Raw genomic sequence first — 27,423 nt, forward strand, 5'->3', positions numbered from 1 at the left:
TATATTCAGAAAAGTCTGATTTTAATTATGTCTCCCCTTCATGTAAAGATAAAGGAAATGCCTACATCCAGCATCAAAAACGTAAATGCTTTTTCTGTATTTGGCGCAACGGTAATTTATCATAACACAAATCGTTATCATATATCACGTTGCTATTTTGTTGTGTCCTTGCACAGTAGGAGACAGCTGGCACATTAGACCTGTGTTCCGACCGTCACTATTACAAAGAAATTAGTTTTTATGTCCTACTTTCCTAAATGTTCAACGTTAACATTTGTCAATGCTTTTTTTTTTTTTTTTTGCATATTTTATGTCTGATATACAAAGTCAGACAAAAATAAATAAATAAACGCAGTAAACCGTGTAACCCTGTGTAACCCTCAGCTTCATGCCCTTTTACAGGCAACTAGCGAGCGTAGTTCTAGTAGAGTAGAGCATAGTCCTTTGTGCAGTTTATGAAATCCTGACAATTTTCAAGACAAGATTTTTGAGCGGAAAGTACAAACATTAATGAATGGACTCCATTGTTTTGTTCAAGTTTGCCTCCTAAGCAGAGCGCATTGTGCGTCGCGAGCAGACTGATTGGCTTTTGGACTGATGTTGAGGATAATTGGGAGCTCAAGAAAACAATATTTGCGACGCAAAGTTTTGTTTGTCCTTTGTTTGTGCTGCTTCATTAGGCCTCGGCGTTTTGGATTTGAGGTCTGCGGAGCGCGAGGGAGAGGACTGAGCTCAAGTGAAGCATGCCAAATTAGGCGGGAGAAATTCCAAAAGCACGGCTTCTGAGACTCATTAGGACCCCGTGCGATGTTTTGTATGGGTGTGTCTGTAAAAGAGCGTCGGTTCGCTCGCATATTTTCTGTTTAGCGAGCACAAAAGCCGTGCGAGACAAAGTGAGGATCCATGCGGCAACCTCGTGGGAGTAGAGCCGACGCTCCCGACACAATGATCAACATGGAGGGAAACTGAAAGTATTGGGTGACTTGAGGAAAATACCTAAGCTCCTCACGGCTTTCAAAGATGAGGCTTCATCATGTTTCAGTTGATTTCCAAGCCATAATTCACTTAATATTGAAAGAAAATAAAGATAAGACAAAACCTCAAACCACAGACACAACTAGGCTTCAGAAAATGCACTGCTGCTTTGTAACCTATAAAAATGCCAGTTACTACTTTCCCATTAGCCATTTTATTGCTTTTATGATGTGATTCGTAGATATTCTCATTTTTCAACTGATTAGACCCTTTAATTTCTGCTAAGAAGCAGACAATATGAACAGAATCCTTTACACATTGTTTTGCGAATGACAAGAAGGCCATAACAGAGTCAATCAAAAGAGCACCTCGTTGTTGGCCCTGATTGTGTGCACGCCACCCAGAAGAGCGAGCAGGGTGGATTTAAAAAAAAAAAAAAAAAGAAAAAGTCAGATGTGACAGCGAGCGTGTGGGCAGGGGTTTCGCACTGGCGTGGCCGCTTCAAAGCGCCTCGTTGTCACGACATGCAAAAGCCCCGCGATGACCCGGATGAGATATAATCCAGCCACTGGAGACTTTGAGCGGATATATTTGCACAGCTCAAACATGTAATTATGTGTAGGCATAATAAAGACGCTAGACAAAGTAGCATCCATTTTCTTCAGAGGGATTTGATTGACAGTTGAGCGGGGCATGGTTTCAGCGCATTCAGCGGACATGCCCACAGTGTTTGAGAGGGGCAAGAACTACTTGATTTTTTTCATTTTATTTACTTGATTTTTCTTTAAACATTCAAATTTGGCAGGGTTGTTAACAACACTCAACAACAACATGTCAAATTTACAAAACATTTATTAAAATTTCTTGCAGGGATGTTAACATTTACAACGTTAATTTAGTAAGGATTGTGTGTGTTGTTTCCCCCCCAAAAGAAACACGTATTTTATTATCTGTTAAGAAATTAATATTGCTGTGTAAATTGTTGCAAGTTAATGTTGAAAATTAAAACTGACTGAAAAAATGTTTCAAAGCGCGATTGGTATCAGGAGAGGTAAACAAAATCCCAGGAATGAAAAAATAAATAAAGGAAAAAAATCTAAATAAAAAGCGAAACTTGGTTTTCAATAATGTCATTTGCTTTGGTAAAGGGAAAAGAAATCAAAAACCCCCAAAAATTGAAAACTTAGTAAATAAAAAGTATTTAAAGATAATATCGCCAATCTAACCATTAAGTAATGAACAGTGTTATCTTCTAATATAATTTCATCTCACGATCTCTGTATTGTTTTGAACTATTTGAGGAGATATTCGGTTTGGTGTGTAGAAGAATTGTCTCTGCCACTTCAGAGGCTAATAAACCTCTTTCACGCTAAAACACGCCAGCTGCGCCACTCGGCTATGCCGTTTAATAAAGCCAATCGGATCCTTCATGCTGTTCCCGGGTCTAAATGAATGTAACGTTTCTGTTCCGTCGCTGGAAGTTTCAGCCTCTGTCTTCCTCACACTTGTCTGACTGGCGGCGTCGCTGTTGAAAGGTACAAAAGCGGCGAGGAGTGGGCGGCGAGTAGGCGGACAAATGGATTCGGTGTCGGCCATCTCTCAAAGATGCCTCCGCTGTGTTTGCTTAAGTCACTTGTCATTTACACGTTTGATAACACGCTGCCTTGATGGACTCTTTAATTACATCTGCAGCAGGGGAAAGCACTTTGTATGTTTTTTTTTTTTTTTTGTGCTTTCACAGGCAGGTTTTGGCATTATTAAGGAAATTATGCATTAACTCAAGTCAGCAGTTTTTGTGAAACACCACCACCTCCCCCTGCCCTGGTATGCCGCAATCTCATCACATTTAGGAGAGAGGGGATGGTGGAAAAAAATTAATTGGAGGCGTGCGATAGTTAGGACAGAAGCCCAGACCAGGGTGCGGGATAAATCAGACGTCCTTTTGGCAGCTTTATTGCTCTGGAGAGAGAGAGAGAGGGGAGAAGCGGTTAACTTTAATGGTGGGGGATAGAAATGTTGGGTTACTCTACTCCCCCAGCCCCCCGATCAGATCAGGCCCCTTCGACCGAGCTTGATATACGGAGTTAATTCAGCTAGCTTTGCGCTATAATTCAAGCGCGTTTAATGTGGCGCAGTGTGTCCCCTACTATCCCGCTTTCGATCAGGTGTTAAACAATGGCCAAACAAGCCCTCCTGTTATCGCGGTCATCTCGGTCACGTCCTACCCTCACCCCTTCGAGGTCGCACCCACGAAGGGGCCGCCCCGAGGCCCACCCCCGACCTCCCGGCTGACTTAAGCCTTCTGCTTTTCTAATAAGGAGGGGGAGAAACGCTGGCTAGGAAAGCAGACGCTGAAGTGGTTCCTGCAAGGGTAATAGGGGCCCTGCTCTCCAGTGCACTTGATTTAATCCGGCCCCTCTGTGTGTGGCGAGTGGAGGGCAGTTTAGTCTGGGAGCAGATGGATGGATGGATGGATGGGGGCAGAGGGGTCGGGGGGGTGGGGGGTGGGTCACACCCCAGAAGATATTACGAGTTTTGCGAGGCTGCGAGATCCCAGAGAGTTCATATATTATTTTCTGTATCAATAAAAGCATTGAACCTACTAAACGAGTAGACATCTTCTTCTTTCACCACAAAAGTTTGTTTCTAGCCTGTTCCGTTCTTTATTAATCAGCAGTAGAACATGGGTTGGTTTCACCAAAAACACCAGGTTTTTACTAAAAGACAGAGAAAACGAGCTTTGTGTGAAAACGTCAAGCAGAACAGTGAATTTGACGCTAATATTTTTTTTTGCTTTTGGTACACCTCAAGCTATAAAACAACAAAAACAAGACTGAGAAAGCTCTTTTGATGGCAAAAGAATCATTAATTTACAGATGTAAAACTAGGAACTGCACCGTAAGTGACACTGACTCCGTTAAACGTCAGTGGCATTTTTACATGCCGTTCATGATTCACTCCATTAACTACGTCCTGTTTTCTTACGATCGGTTTACATAAATATACAGACCCCCTTGTCCAACTTCCAAAGTGTTGGCATTTCTCTTCCTCCTATTCCACGTGACGAGCCGAGATTCACCTTCGAACCTTCATCTTTCAACTCAAACCTCTTTTCTATGCCTACCCATTGAAAAATTTAATTGATGAATATTTGTGTTGGTGGCAGTAAACTGTTAGAGTCCCGTTGACAAATTTAAATGTCCACAGCAGTGAATGGGTTAAAATCATCAAAGCATAAATGAAAAATTTAACTGCACACAGTACAAATGAAACTATTATAAACAACAGTATTTCGGTTTAATTGTTGTCTATGGGATTGCCTAGTTTACTTCAGACTGCTGTAAAAGATGGACAACTTAAGTTGAATTTTGTTACTTTGAACATGAGTAGTGTTGGTGTAAACACGCTGTTCGGGTCAGAGGGTTCTGCACAGAGTGAGCCAGGTAGAGGTGAGTGGGAGTCCAACTACAAGAAGGAGGAGGTCATGTTTGTTGGTATCGCTGTAGGAGTGCGCAGCTACTTGGCGCCGAGAAACATGTTGTACTGTATCAGAGAAAACATACTTTGTGACGAAGTTGAAATAGAGGCCAACTAAGGACAGTCGGTTAGAGCAGCCACGTGGGTTTTGGTAATATGAAGACATCTGTTTGCTGCCTAGAGGGGCTGCAGAGGAACTAAAAACGGATTTCATGCTAATGCTAGAAAGCAAGGTTGTTATGGAACCATTACAATTCAGGCCCCACGAGTTTGCTGCCTAAATGGGTGGCATATGAACTCAAATCAGTAAGAAAATGTTCCAGAGTGATTCCGATAGTAGGGTTGCTGTGGAACCATTCACAAGTATTGTAATTCAGGCCTGACTAGTTTGCTGTCTAATTGGGTGGCATATGAAAAAATAACTGTCAATACATGTTCCGGAGTGATTCCGATAACATGAAATGTGGATGCTAGAATGCTGGGTTGCTGCGGAGCCATTCACAAGTACAGCAATTCAGACCTGACTTTTTTTTTTTTTTTTTTTTTTTTTTTTTGCTGACTAAATGGGTGGCAGTTGAACTGAAAACAGGATGTACATTTTGTGTAGCAGGTCCAACAACATGCGATGCTAATACTAGAACGCATGGTTGCTGCTGAACCATTCACTAGTACAGCAATTCAGGCCCGACTTTTTTTGCTGACTAAATGGTTGGCAGAGGGGATCAAAACAGGACTTGTGCATTCCATAGCAGTTCCAACAATGATAACATGTTCATTCTCAAAAGCAAGGCGCGTGTGGAACCATTCACAACTAGTTTGCTGCCTAAATGGGAAGCGAGAAGTATATATATATATGTATATAACAACACCACTACTCAGACAACACAAGTGACCTCAAGCCTGAGGCGCTCATTGTGTCTTTTAATCAGTCCGCGTGATTCTTCCATGTTAATGGCGTCTCATCTACAGCCATGTGTGTCTGCGAGGGGGCGATTTGGCCTGGGAGGAGGCCGCGTTTCGCTATTTTAACACAACAACGTCCACGTGTGTATGTGACCTCTTCACACAAAACGAATTGGATACATTTAAATTGTGTCTACACAGCAAGTTGTTGTGGTTCAAATTCACTTTGATATGAGGGAGAAACAGAACAAGATTGCACTTAGCGAATCAATTAGCTAATAAGTTGTTTGATGAAGTCACACGTGGCATAGTAGTTGGGCTTGAATTGCACTACTTGTGGATTTTCCATGTAAGGTTGCGCTACAAAAGTACCGGGAATCCTCGCCATCAGAACGACAACGATACCACGTAGTTGTTGTACCAGTACTTCTAAGCAGTACACGCTAATTGTGTTTTCTTCAAGCTGTTTATTAGTCACGCCTTTAAAATATGTACACTATTTGTGTGTGGGAAGACTGTATGCCAGATGAGTGCACTGTAGTAGACTGTAGTGTACTTTATTCAGCAGTACCTGAAGAAGCATTGGGAGGGAAAAACAAGTCACATCCACAACATGTTAAAACACAAAGGTCAAGTTTACTGTATGAGCCTGACACTTAAAACAAGGAGAATCTAACATTGTACAGTATATTTAAGCAGCAAAATATACAACCAAATCATTAATTTCGTTGAACCAATGAATATCCTTCACTGCCATATTATTTGGAATTAATTAAAAAAAAAAAAATACAAGAATTTGAAGTTCCATGTTTTGTCAGCTCCTGTATGATATTTCTGCTTTTTCTGATGTTTTAGTTTTTGCCTCTGTATCGTTTCAGTATGGATATGGAGGTACTTTATGCAGGTATGGATGGAGGGATAGATGGATAGATAGAGTATCAAAGTCAGAATTCCGGTACCGTGACAACAGTAATGAATGGTTTCACACCAAATTTCGCTTACGAACATAAGCATTATATCTTGTTCGAAGCGCTACGTAATGTGTACATTCTGTTTTGATTGACTTTGCAACCCAATTTCTGCACCCAACTAGTCTCGAATTGCAATACTTGTCAATGGTCAGTTACACTAATTAATTACAATAATTAATTGTTGACCCGACATTCATTTAAAGCCTTGTTTCCTCTCATCCTATGCAAGCCCAGCATTAAAAATCAAGCAAAGCGCTAGAAATGAGCCACTTGTGTAAAAAGTGAATTAATTTCCGTACTAATACCCCCGGCTGCGCGGAAATGCCGTCTCAGCAAAAACACGCAGCAGAAATGATGTTGGGTTTTTTTGGGCGGTGGGGGTGGATTGCATTTGTTTCAGAAAATTGAAAAAATGATCACTTAGGAGACAGAACACGCTCCCTGTTTGGATGCAGAGGATGTGGGCGCATTGGAATCAATCTGAGGTTCAAGGCGTCTTTATCTCCGCAGCTGCCACCACGGCACCGTTGCAAAATAACTCAAGCAGTGCAGTTTGAGAAGCGCATTGGTTTGACGGTGATGAATAGCTGTTTTTATTCTTTTGTTCCCCATCAGCACTTTTGTTTCACTCTGCAGTTAATCCGGCAGGCCGAGTGCACTCCGGCGGTCATTTTTCACTTGTAACTGTAACACCTGCATCCCAGCCCCTCTGGACTCAAGTGGCATCTTTAAAAGAAAATGAAAGGTAGCCGGGTACAGTGTTCTTCGATGGGAGAGACCATTATCTGTAGCAGGAGGTGTCAAGTGTTAAAAGGATTGTCATGTCTGTCCAGATAAGATGGCTCATTGGCACGATTTACGACAGGCTTTCTGCTTGGACGGCCTCGGGAAATTGACTACAACTGCCGTCACGGTAACGCCAACATTGTCATTTAATCTTTTCCTGCCTTTTTCCCGGCTAGCTGCCCTTCCGATGTAGTATCAATGGTTTACTATATGCAGGAAAAATAGCGATCAATGAATAAGATATTAACAAAATCAAGGTGGCCAACGATGCAGGTGTCCTGGAGGGTTGGCTGACTTCAGGAATGCAGATGACCGTAAACGGCCTCTGTTTGGGTGATTCTTTTTATTTATTTATTTATTAAATGTACAAATTTCCGGAATGGGCAGCACAGTGGTCGAATGGTTAAAACATTAGCCCCAGATGTGCTAACCACTCGTCCACCATGCAGCCCCAACACAATCAGTTCCACACAATTGATTGAATTCTTCACGAGCAAATAATGAATCAAGGACCGGGGATCCTGCAAAATTGGGGTATCGGAGCCATAACAGAAGACCTGGACTTTATCCGTCTGTGCCCGGTTACAAAGGGGGACGATTGGAGGTGTAATATGCAATATATAGCTATAATACTTCCTGGTTAATATGTCAGACAAAGTGAAACAAAAGAATTGGGTGTCAAGCGTTAAACTCTACATCTCAGGCTCTGCATTTCCCTTACATACAGATATCTTCCCTCCTATGACAGCCCTGATACTATCTCAGAGGCTTGGCTTAACTATTTTGTACAGGACAGCAACACGGCCAAAAGGCGGAAAAAAACGCTGCGCCAACCTGTTCCTGGCAGTCATCTTTTAGTGTCGGAGCACTTTGGATTGGTGACGGAAGGGCTAGCCGTCCTCCAGAGAGCTGTTCTACATTTAGCGAACAAGGAGTACGGCTTTGCGTGAAAAAAAAGCCCGCTGAGACGCCACACCATTTATCTTCCAGCTCCAAGGTTGGACCAGGATTAATTGAGTGAGCAGTGCGAATGTGTGTGTTAGTGCTGGTGACTTGAAGCCTGGTGGATTAGTCGAACCTGAGATGATAGGACCATGTGGTAGAGGGAGAACAAAGATGAGCAAGGAGGGGCAACCTTGTCTTGTAAGCCCATGGTCATCAGCAGGGGTTGGACTAAAAAGCTAGTGTTTCTCTCAAATGCAGCCAGCTAAAGTGAAAAAAGACTTTTTAAGGCAAAGTTCCAGTTCAAGCGGAGACAGTGTAGTAGCAAGAGCTTAATCACCTGTCTCTGTAGAAAACCTTTCACACACTTACTGCTTACACACAAGGATGAAATTATTGAAAACCACACTGAAATAAACTGATAAAACTGAAATCTGAGGCTGGTAGTGTGGCTGAGCGACCTAAAGCCCTCAATTAAGGTTCTACTCTCTTAAGAGGCGTGGGTTCAAATCCCAACACTGCCAATTCCTACTGAGCAGCCGAAGCTGGTCAAGTGGTCTAAGACAATGACTCCAATTCACATTGTCCCGGTTCGAACCTCTCTAAACCAGCCGTGGTTTAGATCTCCGCTTGCTACCATAGGGATCCTGGTTCAAGTCATTGACTGGAAAAAGAATGTGGGGGAAAAAAAATGTCATCTTTGTTAAGTGTGGACCATTCACCCCCAACATTGCCCCGGACTCTTGGGTGTCATGTCCTTGTCCTCTCCTTCTGCATTCAGCACAGGGTGTCTTCAAATCCTTGCAGGGTACAGTGACATCTAAAGACTATCACAGCAATTCTGGGAGTGTCAACATGAAAACTTTTTATCTCTGTCTTAGCTATTGTTTAATTTAAATTGGATACATGCAGTCAGATTGTGCTGGTGTTCATAAAGTTGTAGCCAGTCAGTGTGGATATGTATGAAGACATTTGATAGAACAACTTTGATGGGAGGTTGATTGTCTACAATTTCTCTGTGTCAGCAGTTACTTTTAACCCCTTTTACACTCGTCCCTGAAATAGATGGGAGACCAGTTTTCAGAGTAGAACGGCGGCTGTGCGAAAGGGAATAGCGGAATACTAGGACTCTGGTGTAAATCTGGTGCAGGGTTTAGGAGACAAAAGCTTTTCTGCACTTGCGAACAGTAAACGCATATGCTAAAATGCTACCTTAAAGTTTAACCTGTACAGGGGTTCCTCGCTTTACAAAGGAGTTAGGTTCCTTTCGGCGGCGACATAACTAGAATTAATAAACGCGTAGAAACAATATATGTAATATAAATGCGTTAACTACCACTAAATGTAGTGGTAAAGTTAAAATTACAGTAGAAAATTGTATGGAAAAACACTATTCCACAATGAATCGAAAATAATCAAATAGAAAAAAGTCAGTACTGTAATTGAGTGCCCCGCGCGGTACCCTGGGAGTACCCGATCTCGGAAGCTAATCAGGGTCGGTCCCGGTTAGTACTTTACAGATTACAGAAACCGCAATTGCGGCCTATGTGTGCCTCATGGCACTGAGAGCTCTAACTAACTGCAGTTGAGTGTGCCATGTGCCACGTGACCGCATATTCTTATGCCAGTGCGCAAACTAGTTCACTGGACACATTTGGTAATCTCGAAATCCTCGTATCTCGGGATTCCCTTTACGCTGTTTTCGAAGTTTTATGACAGTGACCCTGGGAATTTCCTACGTGGAAGATTCAAATCCAAGCAACAGGTTCCCGGAACAAATTGTCTTTGTTGGTTAAATAACCGGCCACGTTTAGTCGAAGGTTATGAACTTGCCATGTTATTCTAATTGCCAAGTTACAGGAGGAAAACCCAACCTTTGAACAACCTGGTATTATCCTTTTAAGCATTCCCGGCTGCGTGAGTCCTCATCTGTGGTTTGCAGCTCGGTTCACCGCTTGTACTCTGGACTCTATCAGCACATTGTTTGAATTGGCCCACTCCCAATGCAAAGCCCGTGTATAGCAGCACAGGCTGTCCCAACCATCTTGCGGGGAGTTTGTGGGCACATTCCAGGGGGGACGGTTAGGCATAGAGTGGAAGCACCTCAATTTCTGGAGTGCGAATCTTTTTCTGGAAGGATGCAAAGGGAGTGGCACGGTGGATGACTGGTTAGAGCGTCAGCCTCACAGTTCTGAGGACCCGGGTTCAATCCCCGGCCCCGACTGTGTGGAGTTTGCATGTTCTCCCCGTGCCTGCGTGGCTTTTCTCCGGGCACTCCGGTTTCCTCCCACATCCCAAAAAACATGCATAAATTGGAGACTCTAAATTGCCCGTAGGTGTGACTGTGAGTGCGAATGGTTGTTTGTTTGTATGTGCCCTGCGATTGGCTGGCAACCAGTTCAGGGTGTACCCCGCCTCCTGCCCGATGACAGCTGGGATAGGCTCCAGCACGCCCGCAACCCTAGTGAGGAGAAGCGGCTCAGAAAATGGATGGATGGATGCAAAGGGAACTGAGTTGGGACCAGGCAGCTGGTCTGAGCTTGGCTTCTCGCTTTTAGGGTAGATGGTAGCGCCATGCCTTCCCTGTGCTCACCAGGTTGGCACGGTGCAGGCTCTTTTTTTTTTTTTTTTCTGTTCTGTGATTTTATTTGATTGATTGATTTATTTATTTTTTGCTCCGGCTTCTGCTGTACACAGATAACCTCGCCTGCTGGAACTTTGCGAGCGTATTGATTGGATGTAAATTGCGCTCAGTGGAACACAGTATCTTTCTTAAATGCAAAGATCGTTCCTGATTGCGCAAGTTCTGCAAGTGGGAAGCATTTTTTTGGCACGCTTTTCCAGCTAATTATAATTGCGTCAAGCTGTCACCTGCCCACGCATATCGCGGACCTCATTTGGAGCATGGAAATCACACTTTACGGTGCCCGGGGGAGGAGGGGGACAAGGAACCGGGCATGTAAAAAGTGGGATATTAATAGATGAGCCGAGCTGGTGTTGCCTGGTGACCACACCTTCCTGTTTTCTCTTTCTTTGTTTTGGCACAGCACTGGGAGATTTACATCTGGAGGAACTCCAGTATCTGGACAAGGGGGTGGGGGGGGGATTACCGCCATTGTTCAAACTGTGCTTTGACTGAAGGGTTACCTGCTAGAGACTTTGAGACCCAGTGAAGACCGATATTTTCAAAGGTTAAGCCCAAGTCAAGACCAAGACTTTGATGTGTTGAGACCAAGTCAAAACTGACACTTTAAGGAACCGAGACTAAGTCAAGACAGAGATTTGGAAGGGTTGAGACCAAGTCAGGATTACAAGACTTTAAGGAATCAAGACCAATTCAAGAGTGAGACTGTAAGAACCCAAGACAAAGTCGTGATCAAGACTTTGAGGATCTGAGACCAAGGGCGGGAGTTGGGTTGAGAGTAGACCAATTTAAGACTGAGACTTTTAGGAACCTGGACAGTTAAGACCGACATTTTTAAGGGTTGAGAGCAAGTCAAGACCAAGTTTTAAAGACGCAGAGACTCAGACTAACTAAAAAAATGTTTGACGATAGGTGTTTTGTTTCTTCTTTGAAGCGTTCCCATTTGTTTGTTTCTTCTTCTTTGAAGCGTTCCCATTTTATAACATCCGACTGAGACACATTTGATCTGCTGTTGTGCTTTTAAGGAGGCTGGCATCGGCATCTCTGCCTCAGAGGCCTGCTGAGCTTTTCAACAAACTCTTGCCGCACAATGTCGGATTACTGTAATATTTGCTGCGCCTCAAATTTCTTCTTCGGCGTCTGCTGAGCGTTATCTAACGTCATCTTTTCAATGTGTCCTTTACATTTTCTTTTTAGAGCATCATCAAAACGTTTGTAGTGTCGATTGAGAAAATATTTTGTGTAAGTGATGAAACTTGTTAGCTTACTAAAAATAAACGGATAATCTTCCCATCCAGCCGTCCAGTGCATATAAAAAAAAATCCTTGAATTCACATTCACGATCATCCTGAGGCAATGCTTTCCCTCAAAAACACTGCACACATATTTTTGTAGATCATTTGTCATGTGATGATTGATTGCAGTCCTTCACTTTGGTTGTGTTAATTAATGAACTTTTTTTTACAGTTATTTTACTGCGTTAAGCATTTGCAGTTGCCTAATATTCAACCCATTGAACCGCTCTGCGTGAAAGATCTCACCCCTCTAATCCGACTTCATTTTAATCTTTCGAGAGCTTTAAAGTCTCAAATTAGTGTTGTGTCAAGATGAACAATAACGTGTCCGCTGCTGCCGCCCCCAGTGCTGCTGCAGCTGTTGCAGATTTCATCCCAATTTAATTGCCAAAAATCTTGACATTCAAATCGTCTAAAAAGCTCTGTCAGTGATAAAACTTTGCCGAATGGATGATGAAAAAGATTAGAAGTTAGTCAGTTCAGCGTTGAGGTTGAGAAATTCCCTTTTTTATTTTTTCCGACAAATGTTGAAAAGCTTTCCTGAACTTGTAGTCGGAATATAAGGAAATTTGTCCACCTCTCCCAAATCTTTTTGGAGCTACGGTACCTTCGCAGTGAAGTTAGCCACTCTAGTTTTACTTCTACAACTTTGCACTGTGTGAAATGAATTCATTGACCAATTAAGATCTGTATTTTATTACTGCACTAAATGGAATTTCTGATATTTGATATATATCTCCAGATACTCTAAATCAAGTGACTCAGACTCTTGGTGCAAAAAAAAAGAGAGAAAGAAAATGAGATTGGGACATCCCTAATTTTGGTGGCTTGTTGCATCTCAACATTGTTGTTTTGTCATTTTTTTTCAAGATCTAACAAATATTCTGAGGCTCATGGTTTTGAATGTAAATAGGAGGCGGTATAGATTTTCCGGACTCATCCGTCACTCGGGCGTCAGATGGAGTAAATCTCAGCATTGCGACATTTGACTGACACTCGTGGAGATGTATTGCTATTGGTGCATCGGCGCGAATGTCTCCTCCGTCACCTTCCATCCCGAGATTTATTGGAAGGAGCCCCCCACATCTCCCGTGGCTTAATGTCAGCTAATTAATTGTGGCCAATTAACTCTGGATGCGTTTGAGGGTGAAATTGATGAGTCCTCCAAATGACTTCCTTTGCCGTTTTGCCTCTCTCGCAGCAACTGAGCGTCGGCCTCGCACAGGTGGCCGTGACCTTTTGAATAATTAAGTTGCATCCAGAGACGCCCGCTGCGCGTACTCTCACTTGGACGGTTTGTCTTTGTAACAGGCTAGTCCAGGTTAATTCGAATCGGTCGGTATTTGCCTCTCGGTTGGAAGATGGATGGCACAAACAAAAATGGATTAAGTTGGCTTCGGGTTCTTTTTTTTTTTTTTACCATTACAATCTAATTCAATTGTTTTCCTCTGTGCTTATGGGTTAGCAAATGAAAACTTCTATTTTTTTTAATTTTTTTTATTATTTTTTTTATATGTATCCTGATACTAAAGCTCTGACAGTTTTTATTTCCAGCATTAACTTGTATCCACTTCCACAGAACCAAGAGACATTTTTGTCCCTTACAGATAATAAAAACAAAAAATACTCCCTTTTGGTAAAACGTGCGTAAACACGATTCATAGGGCAGCGTGTCTTTGGTGGTGTTTAGCGCCATTGAGTCTGTGATTACCTCCCACTGGGTTCCTTTCTTGTCATATAGAAAACAATGTGACAAAGATTCCGGTCATGTCTGTTTCTAAGCAGGAATTAAATTCACTCGTTGAAAAACAGTCGCTAGAGTGGTCGAATGAGTTGCTAAATATATTGACTAAATACCTAAATTGGCACCACTGACTGCATTTGTAAACTAGCTCCTCTCTGTTTGCGGCCATGTTGTTAGTAGAAGCAGTGCATGTCAGCGGGGATGAACTTTGAACTACGGAAGCTGCGGAAAAAAAACAACAACATTAAATCTTCCTGAGAAATAAACTTGAATTCATTGATAAAATCCATTAATCGCCCAATCCTAGGTTCTTCGCATTTTTGTGTTTTAGTCCAAATCCTCGTAGCGCAGTTCACTAGAACTCAGTTAAACGACCACAAGCAACAACGGTGATCAATCACTTTTCAAGTATTCGTCTGCTGCTAATCCATTAATCGACTAATGAGACTGCTAAGTGTTTCAGGAGGCTAATTGGTACCAGCCCCTTCATCACTCTGGTAACGAAGTGGGACAACCATGGTGGGCGATTGTCCAGAATCTGACAGACATATTTCCCCAAATGTTTTGCGTTTATGATCCTGCGACGGCCAAGTCTTTTGATGGTTCTTTAATATCAGAAATGTCAAGGGGGTTTGGATCACCGACCAAAGAGCCGCAAGCTCGTTTCACTAGCACTCAGTTAAACGACCACAAGCAACATTGGCGATCGATCACCTGTCAAGTACCCGTCTACTGCTAAATCCATTAATCGACTAATCACGGCGGTAAGTGTTTCAGCCCGTGGCTAATTGAAACCACCGCTTCGCCCCCAAATCCCTTGCTGACGGACGACCAGCGTGGCCAGTCATCCAACGTACTTGTTTTCAGACATTTCATACATCTCTGCCACTTACGGCCAAATGTTCAAGAATCTGCGAACCTGCTACTACCGAGCGTTTTGATGGTGCTCAAAATTGTCCCGAAAGGTTCGCTGCATTGTTCCGAATGATTATGCATCTGATATTTTTTTTCTGAGTTTCCTAAATAGTTGATACAAATGATAGTTGCAATAATTTTCAAGTCATCAACCGTCAGAATTTAATTCAAATGTTTTTGAACAAACCTCCCAATGAAAAATATTTTTTGAAAAATAAAAAAAACTTATAACGCACTGTTCCAAATGATTATGCAAGACATTAGACATGTTTGAAAGAACCGAAAATAGTCATTTACCGAATTGGCGGCATTGGGAAGTCATATTTACTGAAATCAAAGTTATTTCAATCAAAAGCATCACAACAAGCCAAGTTACATTTAAGACATAGGACCCTTTTTTTTTAATATATCAGCTTCACAATTATTACATCCAATTAAACTTCTGCTTGATTTGGTTTGAGATGGTGCTTGTCATTTTTGCCCACCGAAAGACTTTTGGCAGAAACAGGATGTTGTGAATCACGCAAAAACCGTGGCCAGTGTGCACTTTTGACATAAAATAAATATTAAAGCCCCCACTCCCTTCATGGAGGGGGCCCTCTATGAAGGTGCTGTATGTATGATTACGCCCACAATCTGGTGCTTTGCCCCTGGCAAGAACTGTCGCCAAAAAAGTCTGTTGCTAGAAAAGTTGTGAGGGTTATAACCGCCAGTTGGCTACCTTAGCCGGCAGTTGGCTACCTTAACTTCTTGTGTTTCGTTTCCATTGTAAACAATTTGATGTTTCCGTTTTTGGACTACTTCCCTTCACAGAGGACTTTAAAGACCTCAGGCAAGAAATGTTTTTCAATGTTTTATTTGTGTAGCTTGCTTGCATGCTTACATCAGACAAAAACGTCTGTGGAGTCGGCAGGAGGGAGAAAGGCTGCCTCTGGTACTGAACAAGCAGTTTTTTAGCGCAACAATTAATCCTTTTTGCGTGTTTATTTTTCTGCTGCACTTGCAGTGTACTTGTGCCAGTGAGAAGGTAAAAAACCCAGCTCGTCTCGCTTTTTGGGTTTCTCTCGAACAACAACACATTTGTGCACCATTGCCTGCGATGCGTGCCGGCGATTAGCAAATAAGATGCATTTTCCCTCTGCGGGAATTCCTGTTTAAAGTCGTTAAAGGAAAAAGAAAAGGGCATTGATTCCTCCGAGATTGAGTTACACTCTGTGAGTTGCTTTACAGCTACCCTCTACTGGGCTCAATGTGTTGTTACATCGCCCTCTTTCTTTCAGGCTGTGTGTTCTTTTAGGATTAACGACTAACGTTGCAATATTGACCAGATTTTCTCTCGATGCATCTCGAATCCTACCTGCTCTCTTCACTAAGTGCATGACTTTGACTGATTACCGTGTTAGTTACAAGTACATTCTTGACACAATGCTGTATCTTTGCACCATAGCAATAACATAGTGGGAAAAAGCCCAAATATGATTAGAAGAAAATTAGAAGAAAAACACTAAAATACTACTAGAAAGTTGCAAAAAAAAAAAAAAAAAAAGGTATTGCACAAAAAATACATGTTTAAAAGAAATACGTATGTAAAAAAAAAAAAATGGCAAAAAATTAAATAAAAACTTTTAATGGAAAAAAACATGAATATTGGAAAAACAATCATTAGGAAATAGAACAAAAGCAATATTAGATGGAAATAAAATCACAAAAATAGTTCAACAAAATATAAAAATAATAATAATAACTAATAAAGACAAAAATACAAACTATATTACATGAAAAACAAATATTTTAAAAATACACAAGTATTGCAGGAAGAATACACTCAATCAAACAAATTGGGAAAAAATAAAAAAAAGATGAAAGATGGAAAACACAAATATTAGAACAAATACAAAACATTTTAATTATAAATAATAATAATAATAATAAGAAGAAGAAGAACAATAATAATAAAAAACAAGCATTGATGACAATTATTTGAAAACTTGACATAAAATACAATTATTTTGAAAAAAAAAAAATTGTGAAATGCACAGAAATTATGAATAATGACAAAAGGTTTTGAAAAAATATGAAAAAGAAACAAGACAGATGGTAAAACAGATATATTGGACAAAACCAAAAATATTTCATTACAAATATGCAATGTTACAAAAAGGCACACAAATGCACAAATGTTAGAAAAAATGCAAAAATAGCAAACACAAAAAAATATTTGATGAAAAAAAACCCAAATGGTAGAAAGAAACATTTGAAATAAAAATACTGTGGACCCCTCATACTTGGGGTTCGCCACCCGTGGATTCACCTATTTGCTGATTGTTTGAATATTTTCTTCAATTTGTTTCCCTTTTTCCCAAACTTTTTTCTTTTTGTTTTCTCTTTTTTTGGGGGGGGGGGGGGGATGGGCAACCCCGAAAATGCTTATTGGCGGTTTATCCCCACTTTTTCAACAATTTTTTGGGGTTAATTTTTTTTTCTTTTCAATGAAATTCTAATGGGTGTCAGTTACTTAATTTTTATTTTCAATTATATAATTACCCGGATATTTTTGCTATTTGTGGGAGCGGGATTCCACTGTACAGACTCCTTTTTTTGTGTTTTTAACATGCTGTATTTCAACATTTCCTTGATTTTCCTTTTTTTTTGAATCCCCAAAATTAATTGAATTTGTTGACAAAGCTTAATCAACCGATGGCTTCATCACTAAGATGCTTGCTGATATTGTTGAACTGATTTGTTGATCAAATGAAGACAAAATGGAATGCACTACTTATTTACCTAATAAGTGGTCTGAAAAGTACAATGCGTTTTTTGTTTTTTTTTCTGCTTCAGGTGTATGTGCCGAGGCGTTATGCCCCGGGGAGCAGTGCCGACAGTGCACTAGAGGCGCCTGAACCTTGTCAGTGGTCATAAACCCTAATTGCCCCCGCCCCCCCACCCCCCGCCCCCCCACACCCCCACCTGCAGCCCGTTGAGCCGAGACGTCCTTTTTGGAGGCCATGTCCCTCACCGACAAACACAAAGTCAAGAGGCAGCGGCTTGACCGGATCTGTGAAGGTAAGCATCCGAGGGCTACCGTTCCTTCCATCAGCGATTACACGCTTTCTTCAATGAGTCCGTGACTCGGGTTTTCCGTCTCATCGTAGCGATTGCAGTACACGAACGCCTACACAGGAAGTTGTATCTCGGTGCCAGAGCAAAAACGCTACAGGTGTCTGAAAAGTCTCTAAATGTAGCGGCCAAATAATGAAGTTGGCAACACTGACCTTTTCCGTTCCTTTCCTAACAGAAGGTCTAGTGGAGTAAAAAAGAACAAAAACAAAGTTCTCCCACCGATTGCATGTAGTGTTACGATAACGCTGCCATGGCGACAATCTCGGCACAATGAGAAAACAAACACAGAGCAAGGCGCTGATCGCTTATTGTCTCTGGCGTAAGGGTAAAAATCCTCTCTGGCGTGACTCATCCTGATCCAGGTTGGCACCGTTGGCAGGCGGATGAAGAGCAGATGAAGGAGCGACGGACGCGCTTCGCTTTCGCAGTCTCTTTCAAGAGCAAAATGGGCAGCGCTGTCTTTGAAAACACGTCCGCAACGCAACCGCTGCCTTCTCTTTTCTTCCCCGCTGTTTCGGTCTGTTTCGTTGGACAGAATGCTTTTATCAGTCTAGGAAAGTATCCTTTCCCCTTTTGGAAAATACCGAAGCTAGGTGTTGGGATCTTTTTGCCCCAGGTACCACCTAAGTAAATACTTCGCTCTTAAATTACCACCATCATGGCTTCCAAAATACACTAGGCCTAAGTGAGTAGACAATAATACTAAATATTAGACAGAAAAATGATATGGACAATACAAAAATATTACAAAATAATGCATTAATACTAGAAGAAAAAAATGTGAAAAGATATTACAGAAAAATACTTAAATATTAAAAGTGCAAAATTTTAGAATTAAATATTGCAGGAAAATTGCAAAAATAGTAGACAATAATACGAACTATGAGACAAAAGTGTGACATGGAAAAATACAGATATCACAGAAAAATACAAAAATATTACAAGTGCAAAATATTCGACTAAAATATCAAGAAAAATGCAAAAATATTAGGCAATAATAATATACCAAAACAGTACGTGAAAAATTCCCCAAGATTGCAAAACAATGCGACGAGACACGAGAAGAAAATACACAGGTATTACAGAAAAATACAAAAATATTATAATAAAAGTACAAATATGGTAGATAATAATATTAGAAGAAAAAACATATTAAACAATAATACAAAATATTTTACAAAAGAATTCATGGGACACACAAAAAATACTCAAATGTTGAATATTAAAAACAATACAAAACTATTGTTCAAAATATTTGCCCAAAATACAAAAATATTAGACAAACTGTTTTGGGAGAAACACATTGTAAAAAATGTTTTGAAATGAAAATCGGAAATCATGTCAAACTTTGGAGGTTCCATGCTGAATTCATTGATTATTATAATGACCTTTTCTTTCCACACAGTAACTTAATAAAGATATTGTTGGTTTCTTTACCACCACTGGGGCTCGGCTCGAACATCAGATTAGCTTCATGCGCGTGACTCTGGCATTGTTGCTTGTGGTTTTCTCTCCCTCTCACGTAGCCTCGCCCCCTCTTCTGTGGCTCAGCCACGCACCCCCCCCCCCCCCCCCCCCCCCCCCCCCCGTCTCTCCAGAAAGCACGTGGGCCGTCGCCGCTCCCCTTCTGTCCGCCCCATCTGTGCTGCAGTATGGCCCGCAGGCCCGATAACGAACAAATTGAGATGGAAGGCAAATACCGTTATTGGTCAAAAGTCTACACAGCCCTGTTCAAATGCCAGGCTTTTGCTTTGTGAAAAAAAACCCAATAAATTTAAACAATTTCAAAACTTTTTGCCACATGAATACGACCTATAACCTGTAGAACTCAATTGAAAAACAAAATGAAACCTTTTTTTAGAGGGGGAAGAATGCTAGAAAGGAAAACAAATGTCAGGAAAAGCCTACTAGAACAGTTGAGCTTTTTTTTGTGGCTAATCAGAAGCAGTTGAAATGGTGGTAGATGCTAACTCCCACTTGAGTTTAGAGGGTGTCCATACTTGTGCAACCCCACATTATTATCTCATTTTCTTATTTTTTACATCACCTCTCAAAAAGATGAAATAAAAAAATAAATTGAGTTTTACAGGTTATAGGTCACAATTTTGCATATAAGACAAATTTAAAATATGACACACAAAAATTGAAAATAATGCGAAAGATTTGATACAAAATCTAAAAATATAAAAAAAAATACTCCCTATTACAGAAAAATACAACAATGATAGAGAAAATTAAAATATTGGACAAGAAAAATGTAATAATGTAAAAAAATACTAGACAAAAATATATTTGAAAGAAAATATGTAAATATTCAACAAAAGTATTAGAAGACAATAGAAAAATATGACAATAAATATACAACAATAATAACAGAAAAATACAAAAATAATGAGGAAAAATACTAGAGAAAAATATTTATAGTACAGGAAAATACAAATATATTTGAAAATAATAGATAGAAAAGACCATAATATAGAGAAAAATATTTCAAGAAAAAAAATATTACAAGAAAATACAAAACTCTTGACAAGGTTACCCTCCATACTTTGAAACCAAAAGGGCCCAGAGGCTTATTAGCGCTATAACGTACTGCACAATCACGGTAATTGAATAGACATTTCTCGTTCCCCACAGTCATGCTTTAATTCATGAAGTCGCCATGAAAGTTTAATGGCTCAGCAGTTGTAAAGCGGCAGCTACCTAAATCATTCTGCCGCTATCTCTGTTTGCCTGCCCGTCAATTCCCGCCGTTAGCATCCTGTGCCCTAGAAAGATGGCCAGATTGCTCCAAAGGCACGACTGCAGCTGGACGTCTGTTCACCACATTGTACTGAGAGCTTTTGTAGTATTGGCACCAAATAGCAGACTTGGACTCTTTCTTTTTCTTGTATTATTCATGCGAGTCCCTGTTGCACGAGTGTAATATAGCATGCTCACTTAATTATGGAGCAGTCCTCACGAGAGGCATACAAGAGAAATTTGGCAACTGGCTGCTTCTTGCCAATGAACTGTGGGAAATGAATCACTTGACATGATATCTGGGTTGTGGTTTTAGCAGCCCTCGGCCTGCCGCATACACGAGATCGTACGGTTATTGCTTTGTCAGGGAGCGGGGGAATGTGAATGACACAAGACTGTGGAAAGCGGCTTATTAGACGGTGTTATTGTGAGTGATGGCTAAGATTGATACAACCCAGAGTTTATTACGGTGTTTTATAGCTCAGAGTACCTGAGAAGATAGCCAGAAACGGGTTTTAGGACAATGCAACTTTGTTTATGACCGAGGTTATCGCCTCCCAATTTGTTCCAGTCAGTCGCTTACAGGAAAGTAAGTCATCTCAAGTGAGGTACAGACGTGTACAGCACAGCATGTTCCCCCCCCCCCCCCCCCCCCCCTTACGATTGAAGTCAGCAAAGGCCCGATTATTAAATGTCTCTCAAAGATGATCCTGAGCGATTTATCCTGTCATGTGGGGTCGGGTGCTGACAGTCCTAAATGGTAAACCTGTTCCCATGTGTGTGGTGGACACCACAAGTTCCTGGTGATGGTGACGTGAAACGAAATGATAGCGAATCAGGTTCTCTACCTTATCAGTTGTTGCATCACGACACCCTGAAAAGAACCTGAACAGTGGTCCCTGTCACTCAATACATTTAGCTTATCTCTGGCCTCTGAAGCATCCAGACAATGCCCCTCAAGACTCTTCTGTTTTATTACGGAGAAACGACGTACAAAATAGAAACAGTTCTCATGATAGAGTGATCAGAGTCCGGCGCTGTCCAATCCAATCCCCAAGTTGTCTGTTTTGAAGGTGAGAAAGTCAAAGCTTGTCCGCGCTCTACTTTATCAGCTGTTTTCCCCCAACATCTTTATCAGCGCTAGCCTTTCTTCTCCTGCCACTCTTTTCTCCTCTGTTTAAACACAAGTTTATCACCAATGGCAGCACTCGCCGCTGCTTCTCTTGCTCGCAATATCTCCTTTACAGAGTTCACCTCTTCAAACGTCCCGCGTTCATCCACTTTCTATATTTTCTATACCTTTTCTATCATTTCCTTATTAGTGTCTTGGTTGAGCTGGAGCCTATCCCAGCTGACTTTGAGCGATAGCGAGGGTACACCCTGGACTTGGATGTTTGTGAAAAGAAGCCGCAAGATTTTATTTTTAAGGTTTTATCACCCACACTAACTGACATGTCACCTTGTAACACCACTTGCTATAATCATTCCACTAAACATGGCATCTGGCTAACAAAAACGTTTTTGAAGTCTGCGGTGTGTACTATGTGGTCCCGTGATGTCATAGCAAGTAGAGGATTTAAGCAGGTTTTAGTTTGTTGCTAATCCCACTGTGGCAACTTCCCTGGATCACTGCGTCTGCCAATGGGTGCTTTTGTCTTCAAAGTAATGCAAGCACTGGCATTAACCCTGCTGAAGTGGAGTTGCACCTTCCCCCAAAATTGTATGTTGTATGAAGTTCTAATGTTTCTGGGGCTGAATTATTGATTCAAGAGTCACATGATAGCATAGACGTAAGAATGAGGATAAGGTGGGGACCTACAGCTGCAGATCAGGTGAGGGTAGCGTTTCACCTCTTCGCTCCTCCCTTTTTGATAGGCACAGGTGTAATTGGAGAGTTGAAATACAACACTTGTCTATTTTTCCTCTCCTATAGCGGTCCATTTTATCTTCCCTCATGCCTAACCTAAGCGAGCGGTCGCCTTTCAGTGGTTCTGCGGCCCACGGGGGTACATATTGGTCTCAGGGCCAGAGAGACGGGGCCGTGAGTCGTTGTCTCTACTGTGGGACCGTTCCCGACCCGAGGAATTCGTTGGGGCTAAGCAGAGGTGAAACTGGAAGTTGCTTTCCGCAACACCTGGATCTTAAGAGGCAGGTCCCGGTCCCTGGTTCTTCGCCGCGTGATCAGGTCCACCAACCGGAGCAGCAGCATCTCATGAGGCAGACCTCTCAGCCGGATCTCGGCGACAGCCTTTACCAAAAGCAAGCCATGTCAAGCCGGAGTGCTGCCCCGCTTCATGGTTATTTTCAAGCCACCCCAACTGGTCAGCCACCCGAAGAGTCTGGGTTTTATAGAGATAACTATCACCTGCTCACGAAATCAGCTTCGCATTACGGGTACGGAGCGAGGGGGTTGAGGCCTTCATGGGATCAAGCGCAAGCGAGAGCCACACCTTCTGTGCAGGCCTCTGATTCTACACCTATCCCCGTGTCCCCACCCCCACTGCCTCCTCCCCCGCCACCTCCTCCCCTTCCTGTTCATGAGCTGAGCCGTTTGTACAGGGAAACTTTGGGATCTAAGATTATCTTGGACGCTCAGCGTATTGCCGGCAGCTCTCCTTCACCTGCAGTCTACGGACCACAGCGCCATCTTCCCAATTACGCCGCCGAGCAGTCGTCTGTCTCTGCTCAACAACCGTTAAACGATTTCAGCAGCTTGTCCCGGGAGCTCCATCAGTCGGCTTCCACCGGTTCCGCGGTGGATCCGGCTTCTCAGGGAATGGACGGCACTCTCCCTCGTGTTTACGGACCTGTAGCCTCCCAGGGACTTCCTTATGACCCAAACTATGATCCCAGCACTGCCTCGATGGCTGCCACAGCAGGAATGTCCTCTGGTTTTTCTCCTCACCATCCTAGCGCTGCAGACCCCAGGAAGATGGCAGATTCTGCCTTTTTAGCATTTTTACGAGGTGAAGGTTTGGCTGAGAGTACCATCACTCTCCTGCTGCAACATGGCTTTGATTCCTTCTCCATGCTTTCGATGATGGAGGACCACGACGTCCGCTCAGTGGCCCCGAATTTGGCCCAGGCCCGCGTTCTTTCCCGCATTGTGCTCGGTTACAAGACTGGTGGGACTGCACCACGTACCCGATCCAACAGCTTCAGCCACCGCAACGACTATTACGTGCAGCCCCAAGGTTTGACTATGGATCCTGGACTGATGCAGCAACCCCCCACCACTATCCAGACGGTGTCCCCCAGATTGGGAGAGTTTCTCGGGAGAAGACCCAACAGCGCACCGTCACAACACCTTTTAGAGACCACCACTTATCCAGCACCGCGCCCCCTGGCAACTGGAGCTTTACCAATCAGCCCCGGAGGATATAGCAATGCTGTAAACCAGGGAAGACCCTTCTCCATGTACAACGCCCACACTGGCCTCGCCATGTCTGCTCTTGGCCAACAGCCCCTACCCGCCCCAGGAACCCCTGGAGCTGCACCCAAAACCTTCTCAGGCTCTTATTCCCCCATGGAGCTGATGAAAAGAGCCCCCAACCTTCCCCCGGCGTCGCCGGTAGCGGCTCTGAGCCCTCTTCACAGTCCGCAACTCCTCCGGAAAGGGATCAACGCCGCTCCAGAGAGTAACGTTGTTGCAGCCGCTTCCTCCACAGCTCTCCGAGCGCAAAACCTTAACAACACCAAGTTGGTCGGACGCCGCACCGGTCCACCTGTCATTGTCTCAACCATGACCACCACACCTGACACAAGTAACGTTAACCTCTCATTTCTCTGTCACCTGTAGTTCGGCAGATCAGAGTTACTGTCGTCAGTAACTTTATGACAAATGAAAATGAGCGGAATCCTGGGCCTATTACTACACATATTACAACATTTGTATTATGTTTCACAAAGCTGAAATGCGTCTCATGAGCAATCTTTAGTTTTTTCATGTTGAGAATTCACCTTGAGTCTTATTTTGGTAGTCTAGTTTTCCATAGACTAAATATAAAACAAAATCAGGCATCCAGCATCCTTTTTCTGTTGGTAAATATCAGCGTCCCTGTTATTTTACTCTGCACTCTCTCCTAATCAGCTGCTTAACTGCCAGTAATCCAATTAGTCTAATAGGATAGGCCGGTGTATAGGCTATTATAGGAATCGGTTTTTAGAGACACCTTGCTGTCTGTTTGCAGTGCATCTTAAATATTCATTTATTTCAGTCGACATACTTCTCACAGTAATCACGCAACTGACGTATCTTCTTCTTGAAAGTTATTAAATGCACATTTGTTTTGCTTTTATTGACTTACAAAAACATTCCAAAGGCTTTTCTATTGAACATAATCTATTCCCTATGATGTATGGAGCGATGACCATGAAAGAAATTGCATGCTTTGGTTGTGAAAGGCAAGACCGAAAGTTGTCTTTGTCAAGAGTTCTTCCAACATTTTTCAACTATGTTAAACAGCGATGAGGGTTATATGAAAATCTTATTTTAAGTCTGTTTTTTTAACCTTCTTCTTTTCAGCTGATAAAGTACACTCTAATGGTTCCCTGGGCTTCTGAACGAGTTATAAATGAATAACTTTGATGAAAGGGCTTTCCTCCATGTGTTGTTGAAGAAATCCAGGTGGACTGAATTGCTTCTTCCCAAGGTCATAGTATTTTTTTGTTATGCTACCCTTGCAGCACAACAAACTAATTTGCATGACGCCGATATTTGTTGCTTCAGTAACTTCATCTAATAACGACCAGGCCTCGCACACAGACGATCAGAAAGCCTACTTGTTAATTGCGTGTTGCCAGGCAACCCTGGCTCTGGTGGCAATCAGAAGGTAGGTAATCTTCACATTTAAGGGAAGTAGGGGGAAAAGGGGACATTGCTATTTTTTTCCTGCTCGGAACCAGAGAAAATTGAGCGCAAATAATTACCTTTTTGTCACCATTTACTTCTCGAAGGATTTCTTTTTTCTTGTCAACTGGTGAGGAGCCTCTCGCCATGCCTCTTTTTTTCCCTTTATGTTCAAACTTGCGTATTGAAGAGCCGCGACGTATAATTCCTTTCTCAATGATTGATTAATTCGGGAGACCTTCCATTACTCGTTAGCATCCCTCCCACACACAACGACACGTCGTGGAGGTCTACGGGATACACTAATGTCAAAATTTAGGACATTTTAAAGGGAACATATTATGGAAAATTGCCTTTTTAATGGCTTGTATACAAATTGTTGCATCTCTGGAGTAATTGCTCACCCATCAAGTGTGAAATTAAACAACCCAGTAAAGCTTTGTTTCTCTGCCCTTTTCTGAAAATGTGTCTGTAAGCAAGCTGTTCTGCACGATAATGAACACGATAACCGCAAACCAAACCGCCTGCTCACTTTAGTGTGTGTTTGAATAGGGGGATAAAGTTCCAAATTTTTCCCCCTTGTTCTTCTGCCTTTTCTCTGTGGCACACACGCACTCACGGCTGACAACGAGGCGCTCTAAAGCTGTCATGCCAGCGGTCTGTACAATGGGAATATGCATTTTCGGGGTGTAGGCATAGCTACTGTATCTCCACAGTTGAGTGCTACATATGTCTCAGTCTTTGCACATTTTCACCAGTACGGACAAATCTCGGAATTCGCTTTACAGGGTTTTTATGAAAGTTGAGATTGTACAGCTATATAAAGTATGGGGTGGTGGGAGGGTTCTCCGCCGGCGCGCTGTCTTGGTTGGCTAAGCCGCGTTAATAATGGCATTAAACGCTTGAGTCCAGCTTAGTCGCAACAGTTCCCTTCTTCCCATCCAAAGTAGCGAGAAGCGCGCCTTGGCCATGGAGTTGTCCGTCGGCGGCGTCCCGCAGAGCAGCGGCGCAGGTGGGTAGCTTCCACGTCACGTGACGTCAGCTAAACATTTAATTGGCTTAACGGAGAAGGTGAATGGCGTGTCGTCACGTGGTTTCCTTGATGAGATAATCCGTTGAGGATCTTTTTTTAGCTGGAGTATTTGCGGATGTGCGTGGTGTGTTTGGGAGGCGGGAACGTTTGTGCCTTGTAGCCATAAGGGAACTATCAACCGACGACTTTTTGACATCGCGCCCAGGTGTTTTATTCAGAACTTCCTGGGACATTTGTCAAAACATGGCAGATCCTTTAAGGGAAAAAAAATGTCTGGAATCCGTCAACGTTGCCTGTGACCGTTACGTAACCCAGCGTAAAAGTACCGGGGGATGGGGGTGGTCTGCCTCACAGTTCTGAGTTCAGGGGTTCAAATCCGGGCTCCGGCCTTCCTGTGTGGAGTTTGCATGTTCCCTTCCCAAAAGATTTGGCAGGTCGTGTCATTTCACACTTGAAGGGTGGTCAACTCTTTGTATACGAGTTCTCCATAAAATAGATTCTCTTGCACACGGATACTCGGGAACAACCAAATGTCACGTTCTTTTTCGCAGCAGCAGCAGGGAAGTGTTTGTGTCCAAGCTGAGGGCAGGACGTCAGGGAACGGGACCTTAAACCTCCTCTCTTCCCTATGTGTCTTGTGTTGCGCTTCGGCAAAACGTTGGCTTTGACTGCTGACTTCAAGCATCTTGTAAAGCGGGTTGCACGCATACCCACAATCGAGCCAAATCAAAACATTTTGCTTCCTTTGTGATGAAAGACAGCAATGTCGCTGGAAAATTATCCTGAGCAATTATCCTTATGTACGGGGTGTGTTAACAGGGCTTTCCCGAAACTCCCTGCTCGGAAAGCAGTTGAGGCCCATAATCATAAACGTTAAGCCTGTTCAATATTTACGCTTCCCTGAAGATCCCAGAGTCTTCAATTTCGGAGACGTGTCTGAATCCCAGTGTGGAGGCGTCTTTTTGTGTTGGGCCGAAGGCTCCCCCTCAATCTTCTGTATACTGTAAATGACATCCGATCACCAACA

The 27,423-nt window shown here is 42.5% G+C and overlaps 1 protein-coding gene across 7 annotated transcripts in view; it reads left to right on the plus strand.

Annotated features, from left to right (window-relative positions):
- The window catches only part of LOC133469753 (C-terminal-binding protein 2), a 68,902-nt gene that overhangs the window by 16,581 nt on the left and 24,898 nt on the right, over positions 1 to 27,423 (plus strand). For 4 of the 7 annotated variants that reach the window (XR_009785778.1, XR_009785779.1, XM_061757232.1 and 1 more), the window contains exon 1: positions 22,454 to 24,278. The exons of 1 other annotated variant lie outside the window; for it this stretch is intronic. Coding sequence is in view for 4 of the 6 variants with exons in the window: in XM_061757232.1 (XP_061613216.1) it covers positions 22,469 to 24,278 (1,810 nt within the window). In the remaining 2 variants the exon portion in view is untranslated. Of the gene's footprint in view, positions 1 to 17,490; positions 17,716 to 22,453; positions 24,279 to 26,271; positions 26,376 to 27,423 lie in introns of those variants that run through there. 2 more of the 7 variants (XM_061757234.1, XM_061757235.1) reach the window with 2 other exon arrangements.

Source organism: Phyllopteryx taeniolatus, chromosome 19 (genome assembly GCF_024500385.1).
Source record: "Phyllopteryx taeniolatus isolate TA_2022b chromosome 19, UOR_Ptae_1.2, whole genome shotgun sequence".
Taxonomy (NCBI): domain Eukaryota; kingdom Metazoa; phylum Chordata; class Actinopteri; order Syngnathiformes; family Syngnathidae; genus Phyllopteryx; species Phyllopteryx taeniolatus.